Source organism: Daucus carota, chromosome 2, assembly GCF_001625215.2.
Source record: "Daucus carota subsp. sativus chromosome 2, DH1 v3.0, whole genome shotgun sequence".
Taxonomy (NCBI): Eukaryota; Viridiplantae; Streptophyta; class Magnoliopsida; order Apiales; family Apiaceae; genus Daucus; species Daucus carota.
This window is the reverse complement of record NC_030382.2, coordinates 51,273,785-51,288,558: the sequence shown is the minus strand read 5'-3', so window position 1 is coordinate 51,288,558 and position 14,774 is coordinate 51,273,785. Positions and strand designations below refer to the sequence as shown.

At 35.3% G+C, this 14,774-nt stretch overlaps 2 protein-coding genes and 1 non-coding gene across 3 annotated transcripts; all 3 read right to left on the bottom strand.

The window, feature by feature from the left end:
- Positions 1–196: 196 nt before the first annotated feature.
- On the bottom strand, positions 197–270 carry TRNAV-AAC (transfer RNA valine (anticodon AAC)). Its single transcript has one exon. It is a non-coding gene; the product is annotated as a tRNA-Val (tRNA).
- Positions 271–3,621: 3,351 nt separating this feature from the next.
- Positions 3,622–4,723, bottom strand: LOC108206117 (NDR1/HIN1-like protein 13). Its single transcript, XM_017376309.2, has one exon. The coding sequence runs from the start codon at positions 4,551–4,553 to the stop codon at positions 3,786–3,788; it is 768 nt and encodes a 255-aa protein (XP_017231798.1). The 5' UTR covers positions 4,554–4,723; the 3' UTR covers positions 3,622–3,785.
- Positions 4,724–9,650: 4,927 nt separating this feature from the next.
- Positions 9,651–13,452, bottom strand: LOC108206711 (protein HOTHEAD). The gene is made up of 6 exons (XM_017377097.2): positions 13,049–13,452; positions 12,117–12,510; positions 11,220–11,530; positions 10,689–11,074; positions 10,043–10,611; positions 9,651–9,950 (listed from the first exon to the last, which is right to left on the bottom strand). Exons 1-6 carry the CDS (start codon positions 13,113–13,115, stop codon positions 9,896–9,898), a joined length of 1,782 nt encoding a protein of 593 aa, XP_017232586.1. The 5' UTR covers positions 13,116–13,452; the 3' UTR covers positions 9,651–9,895.
- Positions 13,453–14,774: the final 1,322 nt, after the last annotated feature.

The window sequence follows — 14,774 nt, the reverse complement described above, 5'->3', positions numbered from 1 at the left end:
CAAAGAGTGTGCTATTTATTCCTTAACAAATCTTTTCCTCTGATTGCACCTAAACCGACAGAGGTGATAACCTGGCCAAAAAAAAAAAAAGGAATGATACTGACTTGGTATTCTATGATAATGCCATAAAGAGGAGCATATGCTGTACAGACTTCATGCTCACGATGAATTCGCCACATACAAAAAATAAAATTGATGGCTTCGCCCGGGCTCGAACCGGGGACCGTCTGTGTGTTAGACAGACGTGATAACCAACTACACCACGAAACCGTCCTGTTGTTTGAGTTTAGAAATTGTATAAATATATACTAAGTTTATCAAAAATTGAGTTCGATGATTAGTGGATCTTGTGATATATATAAAAATTAGGGGAATTATCTTGTATACTGTTTTTTCAATTTTATTTTTAAAAATACTACCTTCTCCAATCTTATTTTCAAAAGTACTACCTTGTCTAAAATATTTTCAAAAATACTACCTTTTTGAAAATATTTTCTAAAAATACGGTACATGCAACCATATATGCAACTACAATCCTAATTTCGAGTTCCAGTTTTCAAATGTCATTTTCGACCTCATCTTTAGAGTCGATATAAATATATATATATATATATATATATTCAGTTGCATATATGGTTGCATATGGTTGTATTCAGTTGCATATGGTTGCATTCAGTTGATTCTATTGCAATCCAATGGCCCCGCCAGGGGCACACCATACATCCGTTGCAACTTACAGTTTTCAGTTGCATTTAGTTGCATATGAGGTTGCATTTAGTTGCATATGAGGTTGTATTCAGTTGATTCTATTGCAATCTAATGGTCCCGCCAGGGGTACCCATACTTCCGTTGGAACTTACAGTTTTTAGTTGCATTTAGTTGCATATGAGGTTGCGTGCAACCTCATATGCAACGGAAAACTGTAAATTGTAACTGATGTATGGGTGCCCCTGCGGGACCATTAGATTACAATGGAATCAACTGAATACAACCTCATATGCAACCATATATGCAACTACAAATTCTGATTTCAAGTTCCAGTTTTCAAATGTCATTTTCGAACTCATCTTTGGAATATATATATATATATATATATATATATATATATATATATATATATATATATATATAGATTCCAAAGATGAGGTCGAAAATGACATTTGAAAACTGGAACTTGAAATCAGGAATTCAGTTGCATATATGGTTGCATATGCAACCACAGTATTTTTGAAAATATTTTAGAGAATGTAGTATTTTTCAAAATAAGATTGAAAACATGGTTATGAATAAAAAAAGCCTTAAAAATTATACTGTTTGTGGCAAGGAGGAGATCATCACATAATTGTGTTAAAATACAATTGAGTGCTGCGTATAAACTTTAAACTCACAGCACATTTTATTCGTAACTTCACTACTTCGTTTGCATTACTAATCTATCGTATAAAATAATTTGCTTATGTTTCAATGAAAAGATTATACAGTAATTTATTCCTGTATGTTTTAGCTTGATACAGTTGTAATTATTATCTATTTCAAAATATACATCTCTAAAGGAAAATCGAAGAGTATCATGCAAATTGCAAACCAACCCATATCTGTGGTTTGGTGATGAGGGGCTTGTATTATTTGACAAATACGAAAAAAGCAATATAATAATGGGGCAAGTAAGGAATGTATAGTGCAAGAAATGTTAGACTTGTGAACAATAAGGATTTTAGACCTTTTTTAAGTTTTGTCTTGTCTAGCGCCGTCTAATCAACCTGGGATTAGACAAGGGGGCAGCGGGTTAAAATTCTATGTTGGTTTGCTAATTCACTTATCTAGATTTTTCTCATATTATCAAGCCACTAATTTTTGCCATGAGCTAATCCCAAACTGCTCTCATATTGTAGCAGGTGATCCGGCCGGTGGGTTGCTGTGATAATATTATAAGGTATTCACTGAATTGCTGTCATTCGAGAAAATGATTAATTAATTTTTTGAGTAGCATTTTTATTTTATTGTGTGATGGTCCAAGAATACTGGTCTCTACAGTCTACAGGCATGTATTGAACCTCGAATGAATTTTTATATTATGTTTTTATTAGTTCATTAATATTAAAAATACTTTGATAATTTTATAAATTTTATAATTACGAAAAAACGTGCCTGTGCTCTTTTTTAGATGGACACGGCCCTGAAAGAGTAAATACTCTCTCCGTTTAAAATTAGATGTCCACTTTAAAAAAATCACACAGTTTAAGAAAAATGGTTGTTCATAAATTAATTGCATTAAATGATCAAAATATGTGGAGTGAGATTGATCTAGGAAATATAAATAAGAGATATGTGGAGTAGAAATGACTTTGGAAATATGATTTTGCATTGAAAGTTGAAGTGGACAAGTAATTTGAAACAAATTTTTTTTTTTAAAGTGGACATGTAAATTAAAACGGAGGGAGTACTAAATAAAGATTATTTTCATTTTATTTGTGTAGCATTATTTGTTTGAGTTATCGAATTGACCAATGTACTTAATCAATAATCATCACTACACTGTATATTTTCCTAAAATGCTGGAGATGTAAAACAAATAAAAAGTAATTTAATACTATTATTATCAGGAACACTTGACATATGATATTTTACGAGACAGTCGAACTTGTCCGTTTTACAAGTCAACTTCTATAAATTAATCAGAGGAACAGATGGAATCTACATTGATTAGCAGTAGGTCACAGGCTCACAGCCCCTTTAATTTCAACAAAACGCCGTTTCTAACGCTGTCTCCATTGTGACCAAAAAGATTCCCCCATTTTCGACAAGGCTAATCTCACTTGTACAACTCTCTTCCAATGTGCTTCAATGCCCCCCTATTCTAATACTGTGTCATTGTCAAACCATGCCATGAGGTCTGAGATGAAACAGTCTTAATGCTATGCTGGCGATAAAAGCTTCTTTAAAAAACAAATCTTAATAGAATGCAAATTAGTAAGTACTTATATCACGACCAAGTATGCAATCGGCATCTAAATATCCAACAATTGAATTTTCGTGCATTTCCACATTTTGATGCTAGAGCAGGAAAAAATAATAATCTCCAACACCCAAATCCCAATTCGCAATGGTAATATACAGATGTAGTTGGCCATGTCCCAATTCGCAATGGTAATATACAGATGTAGTTGGCCATGTCCCAATTCGCAATGGTGATACACAAACCAGGCTCGACAACTCTATCCCAATTCGCAATGGTGATGCACAAACTAGTCTCGCTTACCCTATCCCAACTCTATCCCAATTCGCAATGGTGATGCACAAACTAGTCTCGCTTACCCTATCCCAATTCGTAATGGTGATACACACATGACATTCTGCTACTCTAAACGCACAATGGCAAACGCAGAATAAAATTCTGGATTAGCCTTTTAGTTCCTTCGGGCTAGCTCTAAATTTCAAATCGCATCTACACTGATCAGCCACCATTAGCATCGCATAGCTCACTTGTGTAAACTGGAGGGGTATATTATTCTAAACTTATGCTCCCGAATCACGAATTAACCACTAATCAATAAATCGTAGAGTTTTCAAGGGGAAAAACTATACACATTCTGTAAAAGAATTTAATCTTACACCAACTAATAGCATACAATGCAAGCCATCTCGTATTATACATAAATCACTAAAAAAATGAATCCATATAGTAACATATATCAAAATTACATTCGAAAGTGTATATATAAGATCCACGAAATTAAGGAAAAAAAGAAAAGAAACAATAGTATCACACCTTCAATTCTCCTTTTTCATATCGTAATTTTCCAGATCTTGAACCGCAGATCCACCTTGCACTTCATATTCGCCGTGTTCGCAACCGTCGCCGTCTTTCCGGTCGGCAAATTAGCTCGAATTGCGTCACATTTCACTCTAATTCTGATCTTCTTCGTCTTCGTTCCAAAAATCTTCACTCTCAGCTTCGTATCCATCTGTATCTTGAGTAACACGCTCTTCTTACTCTTCAAATTCAGAGAATCGGCATCCACGCTTTGACTAGTAGCAGACACAGTTGACTTGAGCGTGGTCGTGTTCTTCTTCCCCTGATTGAACGCCGGAATCGTGCCGGCGCCGACGTTGACGCCGTTAGAGCTGATCTTGACCTGGATCGGGTTGTAGAAGAAAGTAATTTTTTTGTTAGGGTTACGCGCTTTGATCGTGAGGTTGTATTTGGCCGTGAGGTGAGAAGATGAAGAGAGATTGAACTGAGAGAGGTGGAGAGACGAGACGGAGAATGAGGGGCGGTGGGGCCGGTAGATGACGTAGACGATGGCGCCGAAAATAGCGGCAAGTGTGATTAAAATGACGAGCAGTAGAGTCGTCCAGAGGCAGCATCTGCAACAGAAGCTGCGGCGGCGACGGTTGTGGTACGGCGTGGGACGGTAGGCTGGGCGCGTGGCGGTGAACTGTTGCGCTTTTGTCGCCGGAAAAGCCGGATTGGCGCCGGTGGTAGTAGCGGCGGCAGTGCCGTTGGTGGCGGTGGCGGCGGGAGGTTTAGATGGGAACACTCTGTCTGCCATAATTGAAGTTGTGGTAAGATGTGCTTGCTTATTTGCTATTCTATATGTATATTATGGTGAGCATATATGTTAAAGAATGTATGGTAATTATAAGAGAGAGAGGAAGTAGAAAGAAGAAGAAAAGGCAATCTGAGAAGGATGAAATGGAAAGAGAGTGATGAAGATACATAACAACCGTTAATCACATAATTAAATATACGCGCTTCCTTCATTATCCCGTTTTAATCATGATATTAGTGACAGCTTATATATTCCTGTCTTTATTCTTTCCTTTTTCACAATTAGTCTTCTCACTAATCAGCTGATAAATTTCAATTAGCTGGGCCGGGTAGGAGTATGTTTAGGGCTGTAAATCGATACGGACTATCCGGTGTCTCGGCTCATATCCGGATCGAAAATATGATACATGTCTCATATCTGTTTTGGAAACGATCCAAATTTGGCGGAAAAATTAAGCCCGTATAATATATGATCCCGGATACGAGCACACCTATACCCGCTCAGATTCGGTCTCATATAATTTTTCATAATATGATCCTACCCGAATAACCAAATATGATCCACGGTTCATATTCATTTAAACTCATATACACATTATATTTTAACACCATCATATTTGCAAGTAAATAGTCATCATTTTATAAAATTGTAATATCTTATTTAAGTTTATATCTTCATAAAATATGATTTATTTTATGTGATCATGCTTATTATCTTCATAAATATTTAATAAATGATATAGACCAACATATAACTAAAAAATTATTATACTTTATAATATTACGTTTACTTAGACTAAATGATAATTATTTGAACAACTGAAATAATAATGATATTTGATGTTAGTGGATCATATCCGGCTCATATTCGATGGATCATAAACTACCCGGTTAAAAAATAGAAAATACGATACTGGATCATATCCGGTTCAGATCCGAATCTCAAATATCCGGGATCGGTTTATATCCGAATAAAACGATCCCGGACCCAAATCTGGACAAGCTAAGAATAATATGATCCGGTACTTGAGCAGAGGGGTACCCGGGATCACCCGGATCATTTTACAGCCCTAAGTATGCTACTTGATTTGATTTGTAATTTAAATATTAGGTCGGTTGGAAAATTAAACTGCGGACTACATGCACCGGTTATTGAAGAAAAAAACCGGTATGTTTGATGTAAATAGCTTTTAATCATATCAATTAAATTTGATAAATTTATTGAATAAACAAAATCATAATTATAAAAAAATGATAAGTATCTTTTTGTTCTTAATTTTCTTCACAAATCTAGTTGAAAAATTATGATTGGTTCCACATACATTAATCTGTGTATACACGTAAATGATCAACTAAAATTAGCCGATCACGTTGTTTAAGAACAAATTTGGAGTACGCGATCATCATCCAACTATAAATATATATATATATCTTAAAAATTTTAATAAAACAGGGATGATTTTATTTATTTTTTATCGGAAGAGATTCTAAGTTGTCTGTGAATAATTAATAAATAAATAATAAAAAATGTATATAAATTACATGAGTAAATTATTGCAAAGAAGGAAAGAGTGTGCTCTAGTTGGTTCCGATGAAGACAACTCAGAAATGAGAAGGAAGGTAGGTGTTACGCGCTGAAAGTAGGTAGTGGAGCTGACATTACAACAACGAAGGGGTAACGTTACGGCCTTACGTTAACATGCGGCCAGCCAGATGTCTCCACCTCATCCTTTTTCTATCTCTGTCTTCTGACAAGTTGGCGCTCTGTACTTACCACGTGTGAAACTGAAACTTCAAATCACTTGTTTCTACTACCATGCGTGTCTTGCTCAACGTACAACTGTACATCTCTGGTCCATGATATATTTATTTTTCAATTAATAGTTGAAAGATTCATATTTTAATTATCTTTAAATAGTTGTGTCCCTTTTCTTTTTCTTTTTTTAAGAAAGAAGGATCGAGTCGAACAAATGTAGAAAAAATTAACATGTCATTCCTTATACCCAAGTTGAGACAAATAAACGATGTTGAAATTGACGATGTACGTTGAGACAAATAAACGATGTTGAAATTGACGATGGTACATGTATAGATTCTTACTCTTTGTTCACCATCTTTTCCAAACACTCCGTTTGAGCTATCAACCACATATGTAATTCCTAAAAGCTTTTATAGATGAATCCAGACCAACTCTCACAAAAAAAGAGAAAAATCACACACTCTCGCTAGGGAAAGAAATCAAACCATAATCAAAACGAACTACAGAAAATTCAACTACAAACTAAGACAATTAGATCTGCAGAGATAATCGATCCACTGACAAATCCAAAAAACCCGTTGGAAGCGAATAAGAACGAAAATCAAAAGTTTCGGTGATATAGATCTAAGAAAACTTTTCTTGAAGATGGAGATTTTATTAAGAAAATCAATAAAAAAGTAAGAACAATTAAAGAACTAACAATCAAACAGAAAGATATAGGACTTTTCACCGGAAAACCCATGGAAGCCCCGTCGGGGATGATAAGAGGGAGGCGGAAGAAAATTACTCTGTGTTGTTTCGGTTTGTGTCTCTTTTCTTTTCAAATAAGTTTTACTTAATAACATTTATTGTTATTTCCGATTAATTTTAACATACAAATAATTTGATTCAATGTGATATAATTTGAAGGGTAGTTAAGGGGATATATTTGTTCAATTAATATTTTATATATCAGTCATTCGGAAAAATGGAAACAAAATAGGACGGAAAAACGTATAATTTTGCTACGGCAATGATTCGACTGAGTAATGAATGATGAGTTTCACAATTGTAAATGATAACGTCCCCTGGAACATAGTTGCAAGTCGCCATTAAAACACATCTGCGAGGGCTCTGTATGTAACTCTGAAATGCCAGTATGAGAGTACAGAATTGGCAGCTGAGGTTAGAGTTGTAGACAAATGAGGATGTATGGGTTAATAAATACGTAGAGGAGGTAGAGGAAGTTTGGTTATTTCATTGATCTTGGTAGATTGGGCCTCAAGTAGCTGTAGGCCCAGTACAGTTCATGTCCTAGTTTCCCCGCTGTTTCCTCCCGTTTGTTCAAGGAATACAGTGAGCCAGGACGAAGAAATTGATCTCAACTCAACGGTCCGATATTGCCGTTTATATCTGACCCAAAAAATACGATGCCCGGCTGCATGTGCCTTTTATATTTTATAAATGTTTATTTCAAAATGATATAAATGCGATGAAAAATTTAAATTCGATAAAATATGACTAAACGATAATAATTTAAAAAAATGATACCTAATATCAACGAGTCATATTCAATGAATACAATTCGTGTTGGATTTGGGACCATCTATACTATACTATTAAAGCCGAAAGATTAAAAGTTTGGTCGGTCGGTACTTGGGCCAAAATACGGGCCTATCTATATAACTAATTATTCTTTTTAATTTGGACCAAATTACGGGCCTATCTATATAACCAATTAATAATTCTTTTAAAATCGTCGGTACTTGAGTCAAAATACGGGCCTATCTATATAACTAATTATTTTTTTAATTTGGGCCAAATTACGGGCCTATCTATATAACCAATTAACAATTCTTTTAAAATCGAAACAATAAAAGTTTGGTAGGTCAGTACTTGGGCCAAAATACGGGCCTATCTATATAACCAATTATTCTGGACCTATCTATATAACCAATTATCTTTTTTAATTTGGGCTAAAGTACGGGGCTATCGATATAACCAATTAATCCTTTTAATTGAAATATATTACCTTTTTTATATTTTTGACTAAAAAACTTAATCTTCTAAAATAACATTAAGAAACATGGTAATTACTTTTTTTAACTAAAATATATTATCTTTTCATAAATTTTCTAACTAAAAAATTAATCTTTTACAATTAATACGAACATGGGCGACATATTTATACGTAAAGATGTGAGCCAAAAGTTTAAACGTCAAATAATAAAAAATAGAGAGAGTATTATTATATTGTCGGGCAGTCGGTACTTGCACCGAAGTACGAGCCTATCTATATATAAAACCAATTATTCTTTTTAACTAAAATAAATTATCTTTATATATTTATTAGCTAAAAGAACTCAATCTTCTAAAATAATATCGAGCAACATAGTTATTGTCTTTTTAATCAAAACGGGTTATCATTTTTAGATTTTCTAACTAAAAAATCAAGTTTTTACAATTAACACGGACGTCATATATATTAAAAATATAATTATTAATAAATAACATGTGATATTATTAAACCAAAAATACATTAATAACATTATTTTTAAATACTCTAATGATCTCACATTAAAAAAAATATTACAAATCTATCATATACTATATATTATTACAATATTAATAAAGCCGAAATAAAAAGTTCACTTGGTCGGTCAGTTAGTAGAGTTGGTGAATGGGTTGGTATTCGACCCACGGAGCTCTTGAATTTATAACATGTTATACTATTTTTTTTTATCATTTATTAAACCAAAATATTAAATTCAAATTAGTATGATGGGTCGGACGGTCGGTATTTGGTTTCATGCGTCTCTTTAAACTATAATATGTTTTATACCATATTATGAATTATTAATAACGAAATATTAAAAAGGTTGATTGGTTAGTTTATATATGAGTTTATAGGCCTTCTTAAATTATAACATGCAAAAAAAAATATTTTAACATTCTCATTAAAATATATATGTTCGACCTAACATTTAATTAGCCATTTGACGGACTTAACTATGAAGAATTTATCCAACTGCTAAATAAAATATTTATTTAACCACATTATTCTATCATAATTTTATTTTTACAATAAAATTAGATAAATTTAAGATATATAAAATAAAATAACAAATATGTTAACCGCCCGTGCATTGCACGGGTTATAAGCTAGTTATAATGTATTCCTAAAGGCTAGTAATAAAATTGATTTTTGGCAAAGTTGACACCGTCAACTGATCTCACTGCCCTCTGGCCTGTAATAAAGTTACTAGAGCTCTCCTGACTGGTAAATCACTTCAAGTCTTAGTAGCGCTAAACATATATAGAGCTCTTCTGCAGAGATAGTATAATCTAGGCAAAACACGATTAACCATTCAAATGTATTCTTGGCAGCAAAGAGGTGGATAGATGATAGTGATGAGTGATGACAATCAGGTTACATTCACAAGTTAAAAGTACCATCTGGAGTCTAGAGTTATAAATAATCTCATACATTCGAATTTTGGATACAACAAGAGCGATTAATATCTTCGCAAGCCAAGCCTATCTCTACAGTTAACCGCTTGCTAAGAATTGGATCTACCAGAAATTGCAGCAGCATCGCGATTCCTTCAGAAACCAGCTGCTCTCCCCAGCCGCTGTCTCAGTATTTTCAATCCCATGTACCTATTCAGCGCATAGAATAAGTACGATGATTATTGTGAATTAGGAAGTAAAATTTTAAGTAGGCAACATTTGTGCTCTGAGCTTAAGCTTACCTTCCCATCATCAGTAGAGTGGCTTGAGGATTAGTGCCTGGAGAGTGGGAAAATGTGGAACCATCAAGCACGCGAAGCCTATGCACACCAAGAACCTCGTAGTCTGGGCTGACCACCTTACCGACGTGGCATCCACCATGGTAGTGCCAGATTGTGATCACAGTGTCCTTGCAGAATTGCTCCACTGACTTGGTATCATTGGTATGCTTAGGGATGAAATTGACATTGGCCTGGACACTCAAGTTTAGCAGCTTCTCGAAGGATTCTTTGTCAGGCGGCATGAAGCTGGTAAGGTGTTTTGAGGCAAGAAGCTTCTCAACAAGTCGAATACCATCCACACATTGTTGTAGATCTTCAGGGTGGCTGAAGTAGTTGAAGGAGACGTGGGGGTTATCGTCAACATTAGTGTTCTTCAGGCTCAGTTCCCCTGTTGACTTTGGGCTGGCTAACTTTTGTAAGATAAAACCTGCTTTAAACACTTCATGTGGAAGGTTACGCTTGTTTCTTTTATAAGCTTCTATAGCATCTCTTGTCCTTTGCTTCGGAGGCAAGGTCGAAAGCTGCCCAATCTGTTAGGAGTGAATAGAAACATCAGTTGGTGTAAACTTTTGATATTACAGCTTGTCAGTAAGTGTATTCTACTAACCTCGGCAGATAACATTCCATGGTGGCAAGAAATGTTATCAGAAGATTGCCCAAATCCACTACTAGCCTCAATGTAGACGCCGATCTTGGTAATTCCTACAGTTTGAATCAAGGTCTGCTCCACATGCCTGTTGAAAGGAACAAATACCGTATTCATAGGGTTGTCTGACATGCCTTTCCCAACGAGCTCATTATGATGCACCACAGGGATGTTCAATTTTTGAAGGTCCTTCCTTGGTCCAATGCCGCTAAGTAGTAGAAGTTGTGGGCTCCCAAGGGCTCCAGATGATACTATAATTTCACTTCCCCGCCTCCTTGAAAGAAATGCTTGATGCTGCCTCCCAGTTTCGTCTTTGAATACAACCCCAACAGCCCTGGGTTTTTTCCCTGTATTTCAGAAAGAACAATCAATAAGCTTATTCTTGATGGTTACCAGTAACTTGACTTGCTTGAATATCAAAGTATTAGAATTTTGGCAACTGCCATGCCAAACAAAATGACCAGCATGACAATTCTGAGGCGCACTAGTTACCTGTTTTGTCAAACAAAATCTTCTGGGCTGTTGCATGAATCAAAACATCAAGTTTCTTCGAGTTGGCTGACCTAAGTAGTTCTACAGCTGTGCGACGACGACCATATCTGTCAAAGATGGTTCCACCAACCTTGGTTCCGTATAAATGATCATAGGTGAATCCGTTATCAGGTGAAATTCCAACATCCAATAGACCATCCTTCACCGCTCTCTGCCAAGGAGAAAACTTAGGCATGTGAACAATCTGATCCTCAATCCATGGATACGACTCATTAACCAGTTTGGCATCCAAATTTAGCCTTCTGATGTCCCTGCAAGCCAAAACACATACATTTACAGGTTTAAAACTAGAAATTGCTGGTTGAATGTAAAATACCAACACACAAATAATTGAATACAAATATACAATAGACAGATGAGTTTTGTTCGACAGCCTCACAAATAACATGGCTGCCATATATTTATCTTCCTCTTCCAATCTACCTAATATCTCTACCCGATCTCTTCTTGTGAACGGTAGATTAGCAAGAGGGACATTTGACTCTGATTCAGGACCACACTTATCCAACATTTAACACAAACATAACATGTAATAAATGACTATCCCAACTTATCATTGACAATATCAAGCTTTTGATAGGCTAATTAAGTCATGCAATCTAATTCTTTGATAATGACTAGCAAGAAGCCACTGCATCACTAAAGCAACAAGAAATAGTGTGACTGTGATATGTAAAAAGACTATCATAATTCGTGGGAGTAGAGAGGTTATTTCCGTGAAGACTAGCCCAATAACCATAAATCCATAATAGTGCATGCATGGAATCAACATTATAAGCGTTGACAATTCAAGAACCAGATAACTGGTAACTACTAGGTAGCAAAAATAACAAGTACCTTGCGCTTGGCCTGGTGTAAAATCCAGCATTGAGGCAAGTGCCTCCACCCAAAACTCTAGCCCTGGCATTATAAACTCCATCGGAAGAAACAAAGAACTGGGAGGCAGAGGTTGGAGAAACATCTGCCAGAGAAATATGGAAGTTCTGCAAAAACGACACATTCGGGTTTGCAAATGGAACTCCCCCTCTTTCTAGCAACAAAACACTGAAGTTCTGTGACAATGTAGCAGCCAACGGACATCCAACCGTGCCACCGCCGACTATTATGTAGTCATACGCCTTCTCTTCAACACTTGTTGATGCTGAAGACGATGCTGGTGACGGTGGTGGTGGAAAAGAACTTGCATATCTGATGAATGGGTATTCATTATCCCAATAATTAGATGTCTTTCCTGCAATTATTCAAAAAAAAAAAAAAAAAAGAATCATTTCAAGAAATTGTGTACAACGCTATATTAATGTCACCAGGTTTGCGTCCACCGAATGCAATAAATATAAGCTAACCACCTTTTTACTATACAGTGCAAGGTTTTTAAGGTTTTGTATAAAGCTCACCACCTTTTTAAGAAAAAAAAGTGTTTTAAGGTCTTTAAATTCAAACCTATCACCTTTATACAGTAGCACTTAATTATCACTGCTGATAGCTTTTGGTGAAAGAATTATGTGTGAAATCTAGAAAGTGGTCAATAGGTATTTGAAAAAACAAAGGGCTTGAAGCCAAGTTCAGGAGTACACTCTCAGTTAAATTACATGTATAACAGAATGAGCTGAGGCAAAGTTTTCAAGAGATTAATATGCAGCAGAGAACAATACAGATGCAGATTAAGTATGGCATGAATGAGTGGCGGAACCAGAAATACGAAAGGTAATAGATGTCCTAATCATTAATTTTGACATATAATAAGGAGACGAAAGGGAGAGAAGAGAAACCTTGAGAAGAGGTGAGGAATAGAAGAAAGATGGTGATCATCATTGAGGGCTTCCAAACTAAAGCCATTTGGAAGAGATAAGGAATATAATTTTCAGTGCTGCAGATTTCACTTCAAACTCTGCTCCTAGCTTGATGTGGCTCACTTTGGTTGGCCTTGCTTCTGCAACTTCATGTAGAGTTTGTATTTATATTCAACCAACACATGGATGATATACTAGTATATATTGTATTAAATTTAAAATATTAGAGTAAAATGATTGAATTGATATATTAATCTATACTAGAGAGTATGGAAAAATGGCAAACAAAATGCATGCTGGTGTATTAATTGTTCATGATTTTGCATGTTAACACACAATACACATAGGAAAAAATGAGAGGTAGTAATAAACAATAGAAGAATGAGAAGACAGAAGCTCCAACTGCAAGGAAAGATGGAAAAGTAATAAAATTGAATGCAAGGTGAAATTAATATGAGGAAGCAGAGCAGTTGAAGACACAGTTAATGAATTATCAGATCATCGCGTTGTCGTACTGTATATAAATTTAGGGTATATTTATATCGACTCCTCTGAGAGCTCTGGTCCATCCAGTATGATTCCAGCTCCTTCACAGCCACATCTCCCACAAATTAGTCCAGACACACACCTTCCCCCCTGTAACTCCAATTTATTTTTTTTTAATATTTCTTGAAGCACAGTCTGTATGTGCATTTGCACTCACTGATTTACTATGTTAGTTGTATCTTTATGTGGACATTAACTGAAGAAACACAACTCATTTTGAACAGTAAGCAGATGAAGATGATATGTAGTGGTGGAGAATGCTGAAAGACAAAGACATGGACACATTGCGCCATACCCCTCATTCCTATTCATAATTTCGTGTTACTTACTGTTACCTACTCGCTCCCTTATTATTTCATCAAATTTATAGTCCGTCAAATACTTCAGTTGTACCCTACTGAATACACCCCGAGATAACAAAATTAAAAGTTCAGAACTTAGTAAACACATAATATCTCATATAAGTAGAGGGTAAATTTAACACCACAGTCTCACATCGAGAAGTATGGAAACTTTAATACCCCTCAAGATAACAAAATTAAAAGTTTAGAACTTAGTAAAAACATAATATCACATACAAGTAGAGGGTAAATTTAACAACAATCTCACATCGATCTTTTGGGGTCTTCGGATTATATGCCAGATATGCAAGTAACATCTGCAATCTACAGCTAATGTACACAGAAGAGTTGAAGTAGAAATATATAAGTCATGATTTTCTTATGTGTAACTAGATGATGAAATAGTTATTAAAACACCGTTTTTGATTGAATAAAAAATCAGGTTGGTCTGTGATTAACGTACAAGCATAAAACAAACAATTGAAGAGATGTCACAAGAAATTATGTAGGAGACCATACTTTTCCAACGAGAAGGCAACAGTTTTTTAAATAGGCCTCGTGAAATTGATTACTATGTCCATATTCAACGACAACAGGGCGTTAACTAGTGGATGTGACATTTCCTCGGCGACGTTGAGCATTTTGTCCGTAATCCATTTCGGTGCCAGAGGATTTATATACATTAACAAAATGCACGGAGAATTCTCCATGGCTGTCGAGTAAAAGCGAAGAAAAGATAAAATTTGGGAGGGATTGTATGTGTTAATCGTGTTGTATCAATATACATGAAACCATTATTTCTTGTTCCACAACTAATT

Excerpts from the sequence above, each read along its gene's own strand:
- LOC108206117 (XM_017376309.2), bottom strand. The coding sequence starts at position 4,553 with ATGGCAGACAGAGTGTTCCCATCTAAACCTCCCGCCGCCACCGCCACC.
- LOC108206711 (XM_017377097.2), bottom strand. The coding sequence starts at position 13,115 with ATGGCTTTAGTTTGGAAGCCCTCAATGATGATCACCATCTTTCTTCTA. Across the intron at positions 11,531-12,116 it reads TACACCAGGCCAAGCGCAAG|GGACATCAGAAGGCTAAATT; the intron begins GTACTTGTTATT and ends TTTGGCTTGCAG. Across the intron at positions 9,951-10,042 it reads ACTCTACTGATGATGGGAAG|GTACATGGGATTGAAAATAC; the intron begins GTAAGCTTAAGC and ends TGCGCTGAATAG.